The following is an 11,974-nucleotide window of genomic DNA, read 5'->3' on the forward strand; positions in this document are numbered from 1 at the left end:
TTCAAATAGCAGTGACAGTCAAATGGGTTGATTGTATATAACAGGAATGTGGCAGCCTATCTGCAGGTTTATGAGAACAAAGAAACTTTTCCATTTCCATGTTTATTTGAAGAAATACAAAAATTCTGAATAGAGAGATGAAGAAACATGTGATTAGACTTAGACATTTTATTTTATATGTTTGTCTTTTTCATATGTAACTTGGTGGTATATAAACAAAGAGTAGAAAGTAGATTAATTATCGATTGAACTGAGAAATAGAAAAAGTTACATTTATTAGGAATTTCTATGTTCTTTCTTTGTAACTTTACTTGTAACCGGTTGTGTGCATTCTCATATCACGTAGTTCTCAATCAATATATATCTCTGGTTGAAAAAATCAATCTACCAAGTTTTTCAATCTTTATGTTTAATTATTTTGTGTTTTTCAATCTTTATGTCTAATTATTTTGTGTCTTAAATGCATATATATTTTATTTCCGCACACTTGCATATTCAAACGCAGATATATTTTAATAAAGAGTTTTCTTAATTTCCAAAAGAAACCAAAAAAACATTCAACCCCCTTTCTGTAATTCTATTGTTAGATTGTCCATTGTCCAGAAATAACAGTACGATAGTAGAATCATGTCTGAAGTTGAAACATAGTAAAGGCACGAATCAATGGCATGAATCAATGGATACAAGGTGAATCTGCAAACATATTTACTACAGCACATTAAAACCCCACATTTACACGGTAGATTACAAAATGTATTGGTCTCCAAATACTGCTTTTCAGGAATCACGGGAAAAAATGTTATAAATAATGTATATATGTATATGTACCTCTCTATTTTGCAAGCAAAAATCTGCTAGTCTATTCCTTTATTCTGTAGATTTCAAAATTCATATGGGAAAATTTATAAACAACCAATGCTTAACCAAACTCCATATGATCATTAGTACTCCAGCACAACTTCAACCGGCCCGATTCTCTGGGGACCTCAACTCCGAGAAAAAGTTTGTAACCTAAGTAATAGACAACAACAGTGTGACTAGAAGTCTTTCTACGGGCGCAATCTCCACCCTCGTTGTGCAATTGCCTCATGCACTCGATTTGCTGCTTCTGCAGTGTCATTGAGCGGTGGATAGCTCCAACTTTCTGAAATCTACATTTAAAAGAATAATAAAATTAATTAAAGGAAGATTTAATGATCAATGATTAGTAACCTAAAAATCAACTTTACTAAGTGCCATCAAGAATATATGTGCATTCTAACCAGAAGTTATGGATCAGAAATTTTAACACACATTCAAGACATTGCCAGGTGAAGGAAATCAACTCAAATTACTGAAAATAAATATTATTGCTGAAACATAAAAAATAGATGAGACAATCAGAACAAGAAAGATTCTATTATCCTCTCAATATTTAAAATAAGTTTTTGTCACCCGCAAATGTCAAGAGACCAATAATACGATAGTGAACAATTAAAATAGACTAATTCCCTAAGTTGCTTGTTCAACCTCTGGACATAAATCCTCCTTATAATTTATGAAACAACCATAAAGACAGAGACACGTTCAGTTTATCAAAAAGCTTTAGGCTAATCTTTCTCTTAGTCTTCATAATAAGATACAAATAGAACACAAAAGGCAGAAAATATAAAGATATAGGCTATCTGTTTTACATGTTAGCAATGTTCTAAATGTACTTACATCCTCAAGACCCGTAAATGGCCGAACAAAACCTCGCTTCCTGATTGTTTTGTGGAAGTCTGCGTACTTCCAAGTACAACGCTCACTACCCACGACGTAGACGGGCTTACTGCAAAAATCCAAGCACGGAGCTATATCTTAACTTATTTTTGTGTGAATATATTGATTTTTATATGACATCAAAGTTCATGAAGCATACCCCGTGCTACATGTCTCACTCAACATACTGACTGAATCCGCAGTGACGACAAAAGCATCAGCCCATGCTAGATGGCCCATGTGTGGATTCGATTCTGAAATTATATTAAACAGTAATGCATCATACATCAATCAGCATCGCAGATCTGGTCCTTAAATATTTACTTAAATAGTTACAGTCTCCATAAAGATTTACCTTCACTATCCCATATAAAAACTTTTGGATGATTTCCTAATTCTTTGACTATGAAGTTAGAAACCTGTTTAAAATAAACCCAGATACTTTAAGTTTAGCACAAATACACACAGAAAAAAAAAGTCCTAAAATCTATCTGTATGCAAAGTGATTGGAAATTAGAATATCAAGTGTAAAGGCAGATTATAAAATTTTTTTCAAGTGGAAGCTGAATTGAAGATTTCAGACTAAAAAAACAAGCATATGGCATGTGGTAGGTTGTAGCAACTGTTATTTACCAATAAATATGAAGACGTCCTATTCCTTAATACAACATTCACAGAAATTTATGCCAACAAACTGTACATTTTATAAGTACCTTTTCAGGTGTTCTCCTTGAGAAAGAAATTCTTACACTTCCACAACTGACAAGAACATTACGGAGAGATGCGACTAACTGTTTAGCAAGATCCGTCCCGTATTTACAGAAGCCTACATCAAATTAGGAAACAATTGATTATATACATTTCTCTTTCAACCAGTAGCATCCGGACTGGTATAAAATATTATTTATTTGACAAAGGCAAACAGGAAAACCATGTATGGCATTCACTATTAGACTTTATTTGGATTTAACCTGAAATACATCTGAAAAACGATAATGCTAATTTCATATGGAAAGACAGTATTCCACCAATTCATATATAGATGCTGATACCCTGGTACTCCCTCAGCTCATTTAAATACCCAATGAGTTTACATAACCCAATTAGTTTCTGGTTTGAACTGATAGAATTTCAAACTTTCAGCACAACTTTTGGCACCACAAAGATAATAAACTTTATAGGTTATGTTTAATTATTTGATAAGCTTATTTATGGTTTTCATTTTTCTTTTTAGGACTGTTTTGTCTCTGTTTTTATTTTTTTATCATACAGTAGAAAATTAAAAGATATATAATTTTCTTATATATTGTCAAAAATGATTACGTGTAGGTCCTCCAATGTTCACCACCAGTAAGGGCTTCGGCAAGGGTGCAAACTCATCATGCCACGTAATAGCTGCACTTCGGAGAGCAGAAAAATCAACTAGATGAAGAGCTCCTACAGTGAGGACCTGTGCCACGAATAACAGGTAACAGTAGTAATTAGTGGCATGCAACTAGGTAAAAGACATCAAAACCAGTATTACGGAAGTACACTAGTGTTCGTATCGAGAATTTATACCACATGACTATCAGGAGGTTCACGTGGAGTTATCCACCTCCGGAGAAATTTGGGAACCTGCTCCTGTGCACTTGGAGTCAAAGGGTAGTAGTCATGCTGTGGGGTGATGACAAGGTCGAACCTATTCAGGTGTGACCTTGGATGCTGAATCTGAAACAAAAAGAGTAAATGTATAAAATTTATGACATTCCTCCAGGTGGAGGAACTATAAAAACAGTGCATATATAAAAAGTAACTTCACTTAATTGCAACAAGTAGCCGAGTGTCACGAAAGCATTCATAAAAACTGTATCAGCTAAGCAGGAAATTACTATACAATCGAAAATATTAATATAAAACTTGCTACACGCACAGAATAAGATAAAATTACACTTTGCGTACCTGTAATTTAATTATTTTACATTTCAATGGCCGGAACAAAATAGTAGCCAATTGTATGGCTACGTTTAACCTTTTTAAACAGTTTAGGGGCTTCGAAGAACTGCCATTAAATTATAAATGAAACATTTTCTAGGGTAAAATGGTCAATGCAGGTTGCATATGTGTAATTCTCTTTGGAGAAATTTATCACACCCCTAAACTACAATTAAGAGGATGCTAATTTATATGTCCATTTGCTTGTACGATAATTGGTTTGTGTGAATGGGGAGATTTGAAACCTAAGAGAGTTTGCATATTGTTTTCTCAAGTTTGAAATGAAGAGTTCAACTTTATTCTAAACAAAGTGATTTACATATTTCAGTTGATGGAGATGACCCTTTACCAGAATCAATGGCTTCTGGGAAGCTACTATTGGAGTATGGATTGTTCCATATTTCAGCCAAAAAAACAAGCCTGAATCTTGAACAGAAAATAAACACACACGTGACACACCAAGCATTAAACTTTATCAAAATATCAGATTATTTAAATATGCACAACCCATACCTACATTATATGTCATGGTAGTTTTGTCTAATCTTGAACTATGATATCTGTCAAAAAGATCAATCTTTTTAACTAACAGAAATTATACATACATATAGTAATAAAAACTATATATGGATTGACTTTGGTGATAGGAGGGACAGACAATTGAAGTGCTGCATTGACCCTAACTTGATAAGGAATCCAAGTTGAACTTATTTTTACACACCCGCAAATTGACTTCAGTTAATTAAGTTTTTAAATCAAGATTTTCTCTATTATTTTTACAATGTACTGAAAATCAACATTTAAAATGTTTTCGTCTCTCCAGAGTTCCTATTTTCTTCAATATATATAAAAGAATAAAAAAAATACTTTCATGTCCAAGTTTCAATACTGTAATAACAATAAACCGACGCCATTAATCATTTCATAACGGCAGTTGCTCGGAGCCCCTAACTGCTTTAAAATTGTAAACTTGGTTATGCAATTGCTTACATTTTTTTTTGGACATTAAAGTGCAAAATAATTATAATGCCGATATATTAAGCGCAATTTAGTCCACAAAATAACTATAGTCCCAACAGAAAATAAAACAGAGGAGGAATAAATAAATGAGAAGATGCAGCTGATAATCGATGTTTAGCTCAAATAAACAATTAGGGATGTATGTGTAGTGATAAATGAGACATTATCTAAAGTTAGTAAAAGTCCCTCTTGGTCTCATTTACACTTTGGTGTTGGGTCCCGTAAATGAGACCAAGAGGGACTTTTACTAACTTTCACAAATATTCAAATATTGATATAAATGTGTATATATAATGTAAATCAGGGGCAGAGGGGAGAGGGACACATGTGGGGAGACCGCGTGCCCCGAAGTCCTGAACAGTCATGTAATATTTGTTAAAGTAGTACATAATTTTTCTATTTTTTTTTATTTCTTTAGTATTTGTCCCCTTTAAGTATTATATTGTGTATTTTTTCAGTTTTTTGATAGAATTGATGGTCTTTTTAAAGAAAAACTATAAATAAAGAAAGTTATCATATGTATAAATATTGTAATTTTTACTAGTGTGTATGTGTGTGTGTCTCTATATACACTAAAATATCTATAGTTTAGTAGCATTATGGAGTAAGTTGTCAAAAAAAATTCGCCCTGGCAAGTCCAATTGCCTGGCTCCATCTCTGATGTGAAGCAAATGAATACTCCTCCACTCTACAGCTTCAAAGAACTTTAAAAAAATGTATCCAATCCCTGTTTTAAACTAGTAGCAGAAGTAATGCCTATTGTTATACAAGCATATTTGGAGATTTCCAATGATAATTCAGTAGCGTCTTACACTGCAAAACTAAGGGAAACTAAAGTGGAGAATAATGCACCAGATGTACAAAAACAAGACTAAACTAACAAACCTGAACAACAAATACATTCTCAGATGCCAATTTTTTTATTGAGCTTGCAATTGAAATGGTATCTCGGCCACATGCAACAATCAACAAAGGACCATCCCTGAAACAGGCAACAACGGTCATTTCCACATCAAAGGGACTTGGTAAAACATATAAAAGGGAATGCAGATCAGTAATAAACAAACCACTTATATAGCATTTAGAATATAAAAAATAATAATAAATAAAAATCCGTTTGGAGCCCTTCCAAGGCACGGGCCTATATTTTGATAAAAGTAAAACAATTCAGTATACAGGAAATTATCGATTAGCAATGCATGTTTAGTCCAGTTACAAAAAAAAATATAGGTTCCTAAATTTACAACTGCTTTAATATACTAACAAAATATTATTTTTAAGATACAATTATTTAACCCAAATGTTTTATTGTACCATTTAAAATTCTATTCGCAAAAGATCATCATATCTGACCAATTATATTAGCTAAATATGTATTCTATCTCAATCAAAATATAATCCACATAGTCAGACTAAGCATTCAAATTGGAGAAAATTAATCCAACAATAACTCATATTCATTTGAAAGAAATATTAATTTTCACTATTATTACCAGAGCATCAATAAGAGTACTATGAAAAAGCAGGATGTTCTTATGGGATGATGTGGCGGAAAATAGGCAGTATAGGTTAATAGATATCATGTTCAGAGTAATACTTCTTGTTATGCATCATTACTTGTTAAATAAATTCTGAAGAGCAAGATAATGTAGATATATTAGTTCTTCATATGAGAAATGGCATTCCTTTTCCAAGAAATTTGTATATTTTTCCTGAATAGATGAGAAAAGCAAAAGCCCCAAAGGGTTAATTCTGAACTGATTGCCTTAAAAAAGCTTTATCAAGTTTCCCTCACTTCACACTAACAAATACTTGAGTAAATGGTGGTATGGGATATCAAGTTGACCATTATATTTATTACCGTAAGCCCAAGGGTAAAGGGAACTGACATTAACATATATGAATAAGTATAGGAGATCAACGTACTTCTCAGAAGTTTCTTGAGCCATAGTTACTATGCTTTTCACATCAGCTTCTAAAATAGATGATAAACCACCAAGGCCACCATTTTCTGTAGGTAAAGGCAGTATATCCCCTCGGCGCCTTGAGATAACCTTGGAATATCGAAAGAGCTGCCTAATAATGTAATATACTGCTTTGTGGATAGAAAGTGGAAGCCAGTGTAACCATTCATTAATTCCTCCACTTGGTCTAGTAACCCGCTGCATGAGATGTAAATAGGGTCTATAAAAGTTGATCAAGCAAGACACAAGCAACAGAATAAGTCACAGTTGACACTAGATTCTTTTAACAAATTTCATAGATAAACAGGTTTTTCTATGCAAACCCCAAAAGAGAAAATCCATGAAAACAAAAGGTCTGAAAAGATTAGTAACCCATCAGATCCCAATAATTTTTCTGAAATAAAAATTTTATTAATAATTTTTTTAATGTTGAACTAAAAGAAATATTCAAGTAAACAAGTAGCAACTGATAACAAAGGAGCGAAGATACGCCAACAAAGGGTTGGTGCAGTTGTTGAACTCTTGTCCCACTTGCGGAGGGTCAAGAGTTCAAATCCTGGTGTGTGTGTGCGCGCGCATTAATTAGCCAAAAAAAAGGAGTGAAGATACAACCATATAACACTCTAGCCCCTCATATTCTGATTCTCACTTCTCAATTTAAAATGATATATCCATAAAGCTCCCCTGATTCTCTTTAAACAGTAAATACTCATCTCAAATGCATATAAATTATATATTGATTTACCCGCTTCCCATTACCAAAGAAAAACACACGGGTGTAGTTATACATATAAATGAATTTACATAGTAAATAATAATCTGATACATTATCAACATCTGACAAGATTAGTTAAAAAAATGTTCATGGCAGATAGCCAACTTCACAAAGGAACCTACTAACTGAGAAACAATCTTCACAAGTAATGTAGTGACGGTAGACAAAAGAAAAAGATAAAACAAACACTAGAAATATTCAATTGCAACACATATCACTACCCCAAGTTCAAATCCCTACAAATTCAGAACCAATTCAGAGAAAATAATTCTGTGTATCAAAGCTGAATAAAGATTAAGTACAAAAAAACTATTAGCACTGAGAAGACAACCCTAGTGGGCTACCGAATAAAATCCTAGAAACATGCGTTCTAAATAAACACTAACTGGCCTTCGCTGGTTTTACACTATTAGTAAAACAATTTCTAATCTCCATGACAATTATCTTCAATTTCTAGAACCAGTTGCCGTGATCCCTAAAGTCCTGTTTTAGCCTTTTGGTCGAAGGTTAAAACAAGTATTATTTTCAAGTTTTTTCTGCAAAAGGTGGTTAAATTGCACGATAGGTAATATGTGTCAATGTGGCAATAGGGCTTCTACAGAAAAAGATAGTATTGTTTCACACTAGGCATCGGTTCTAGAAAAGGTCATTGTCCGCAAAATGTGGTATGTTAGGGTATTGTCATCTCTTGGCCATGCCACTAGCATGAATTTAGAGGGTCTTGGTAATGCTTGTTCTAGGTACGCTAGCTGCTGTTGTGGCCAAGCAATGCTATATCCTGCTTAGGATAGTATTAAACTTCTTGCGTGCCATAAGATTGGGCTAGCAGTGCAGAAAGGGCACAGCAAAGTTTACCATATAATGCGGTTTTTTAAGACGGTCATTTTAAGTTGCCAATAGCATGACTTTGTCAGAGCCTTAGTATGGCTTGTTCTACATAAGCGAGCTTGCTTTGTGGCTGAGCAATGCCATAACATGGTTGCTACGACTTGATTTAGGATGAAATCTGAATCATCTAATTATTCCTTGGCTTTGTTGCAACATCTAGATTATAGTGTTCTTTTTAGCTAATTATTTAGAGGATAGTTTGTTATGTCTTTGCTAAGTATGGGCCAGCTAAGCAGAAAAAGTCTTGAGGAAATTTTCATCCTACCGCGGTGTGCAAAACTGCGAGGCGACGATATAAATGAGGCGAGCACCTTGGTGCTACTCTATCATAAAAAAAATATGTTCTGGTTATTTTCCTAATTTTATACCAATCATCATCAAGCACTCAAGGCTCCGGTACACTTTTTTTGATAATTCCTTAGAATGGTGATTAATTATTTTTTTATTCCTTTTAGGGAAAATGTATTTGCGTTGCGTGTAATATTTTTTATTATTATGACATTTTTCAAGGACAATTAAGAAATTACAAATTTTCATCAACAAATAGTTTTAATTATACATTTTTCTTGACACACGCACACACATATATTAATTACAACTATATAACAAATAAAATAAAGACGACTTTAAGGCAAAAATGAACCCATTCAAAGAAAAACTAATGTAGATTCTAAAAATTCTCAATTCTCAATTTATACGACTAAGAAGTCAACATATTAACTGCAACTTCTCTAAACAAAAGTTCTAAGTCCGCGGAGAAAATCAAGATTCAGTTAAAAGATTAAATTCCCTATCAAAACGCTTACGAAACGATTATTTACCTGCCTTGCCTTCAAATCAGCTAGTCCACTTAATCCCCCCCCCAATTCTCTCCTTCTAATCCAGATATACGAAATTGAATTATAAAGCAAGTGATATTTTTTTATAGTTATGGAAAAGAAAACTGAAGATTTTTAATATATGTTAATAACTAGTTTACATACATTCTGTAAAGAGGGAATAAAAGGTATTTATTTATAGGTTTACATGTAGGGCTAATAACTTATTAAATCCGTAGCATTTTTAAATTTTAGAAATTGGAAATTTATCTAAAAATAAAAAATTATATATGTAAATTTAAATTTAAATGTACATTATTTAAATTTGTATAAATCCATTCTTTTATTTATTTTATATTTAAAATATAATTATAACTTGAATGATCGGTTAAGGGAGAAAAAAAAGTTGCTAGTATACATAGCTAAATTACTAATTTTAATGAAATCAGAAATTGGTACTTAAATGGGGAGTTTATCTTGTTGGAAGCGTAAGGAGGGCACTGATAACAATTTTTGATATAGGTATTTATTTCTATTAATATGATTTTATATATTATTGTTTCTAAATTTTATTTGACTTATTCAAGAAAGCAATCAAAATTATGTACGTGTATAATACTATATCTCAAACGTTTTTCTTTTCATTTACACTTTTTAACAGTAAAAATTATAATTCTAAATTTTTTACTATTTTTTGAATTTTAACTATATATACACCTACATAAAAAAATGTGCCCTAGAATGATTAAGGGCCTGTTCCGTCGAACACCTCGCACACCCTCAGGCGCACACCCTCAGGCACGGCTCTGTTTAGAGGGACGTAGATAGGTTTCTCAATGATCTGGGAATCACGGACAGAGCCCTTAAACATATGTACTTGTCATCTCGGACACAACGGTGCTTCAAATCTTGTTGGGAGGCTAAATAATCATACTAGATAGCCGCTATAAGTCCGTCATGCCACATGCCAACCAAATCGCAAACTAGCAACTTGAAAGGCTACAAATATTCTTAACGTATCCTAAAAATCAAAACAAGTTATTATTATGCTATAGATCACATGGCTAACTTAAGTATCATTCCTAGAAGGCTAGAAATATAGACTGTAACAAACTAAAAAAATTTCGGACAATTAATCGTAGAAACCAAACATAATTGAAATAGAGAAACATAGATAGAAAAGAATAATTTAGGGAGAAGAAGAGAACTAACATATAAAACTTGCTTCTCGGAAAGGCCTAAAGCTCGAACCAAACCAATACTCTGATTCTCAGAAGATTGAAAACCGTTGCCAATAATAACAGCTCGACGGATGATACTGTACACGCCGCCTTCAAATATGTCCGGCACGCCTTTCGGCGGACTTCCCGGCGGTTCCGGTAGTCTAATTGGCTTCACCATCGATTGTGTTTGTGTATCAAACATAACTCTACTCAAATCAACACTTTTTTAAAACCCTCAACTGCTCCGTTACACTTTTTTTTCTTTTCTTTTCTTTCTCCCAAAGCAATACGCATCTGCTCTTTCTATTTTCTATTTTACGTTTTAAAACCTCAATTATTTAATTATTTTTTTTAAAATTCATAACCATTTTACAATCATTATTTTTTTATTCCGACTTCGATCATTAAAAAAATCAATTTCAATAGTGTTATGTAATAATTTCTATATTATTATAATTTTATAAAGTAAAAATTTATTGTTATCTTGCTTGTTAAGTATAAATAAACTACTCCCTACGTCCTTTTCAATTGTTTACATTTTGTTTCTGTAATTCTGTAATTTTTTTTTTACAATTTTGTTTTTCTAAATAAAAATTAAAACATTCAACTTTTATTCAGAAAAAGAAAATTGTAAAAATAAGTTATATAACTATACTTTTTATGCACCTTGAAATGCGTGCCGGACACTTCCTTATAAATGTAAACTATTCAAAGGGATTGAGGGAGTAGAAGATACTGAAAAAAATGCCCAAATTAACATCTTTAGACTAGACCCAGCAATTTTGGACACGACACGACTTACACGACACGAAACGACACGAAAATTTAGTGTTCGTGTTTACATTTTTAGTACACGACACGAAATATACGAAAACGAAAGTACACGGTCAAGATTTAATGTCGGTTTTGTGTCTAACTTTCGAGTACACGACACGACACGAAGTATACAACATAAATAAATATATAATTAAATTTTAATATTTGTTATAAATATATGTAAAATTATAATAAATATATGCATATTTATTTTAAAAATATTATTTGATTTCATTATATTATATAGAATTGAGATTTAATATATATTTTTCATATATTTCATAATTTTTTTACCTAAAAAACTTATATTTTAATTTATATTAATATACTCTGCCTAAGCTTACAACCTCCGCCCAATTTTATCATATTTACATAAAATTCGTATCTCTAGGGTCCGTTTGACAAATTTTATAATAAATAATTTAAGATTTAAAATAAATAAAAACTTATAAGTGATAAGTAGATTATTAATTATAAGTTATATTAATGTTTCGATAATATTACTTACAAGTCATAATTTTTTGGGGTTTTTTTGAAAAATACCCAAGTCTAAAAACATTTTTGTAAAAATACTGTCATTTGTTTTAAAAAAAAATTGCAAAAATACTTTTTAATTTGCAAAAATACTATTTTTCAAAAAAAAATTGCAAATATATGGTTTTTTGGCAACTGAAATCAACTGCATGTAATATTTGACAAGTTTGTGCAGCTACATGTAACCTCAAATCAACCAAAAAAAAATTATTCAACTAGTTA

The 11,974-nt window shown here is 32.0% G+C and overlaps 1 protein-coding gene across 1 annotated transcript; it reads right to left on the reverse strand.

The window, feature by feature from the left end:
• Window positions 1-681: 681 nt before the first annotated feature.
• LOC141708129 (mitochondrial fission protein ELM1) lies at window positions 682-10,688 on the reverse strand. Its single transcript, XM_074511611.1, has 10 exons — window positions 10,392-10,688; window positions 6,661-6,896; window positions 5,620-5,716; window positions 3,301-3,450; window positions 3,064-3,190; window positions 2,454-2,566; window positions 2,096-2,159; window positions 1,901-1,994; window positions 1,702-1,810; window positions 682-1,151 (listed from the first exon to the last, which is right to left on the reverse strand). The coding sequence occupies exons 1-10, from the start codon at window positions 10,602-10,604 to the stop codon at window positions 1,050-1,052; spliced, it is 1,305 nt and encodes a 434-aa protein (XP_074367712.1). The 5' UTR covers window positions 10,605-10,688; the 3' UTR covers window positions 682-1,049.
• Window positions 10,689-11,974: the final 1,286 nt, after the last annotated feature.

Source organism: Apium graveolens, chromosome 2 (genome assembly GCF_009905375.1).
Source record: "Apium graveolens cultivar Ventura chromosome 2, ASM990537v1, whole genome shotgun sequence".
Classification (NCBI taxonomy): Eukaryota; Viridiplantae; Streptophyta; class Magnoliopsida; order Apiales; family Apiaceae; genus Apium; species Apium graveolens.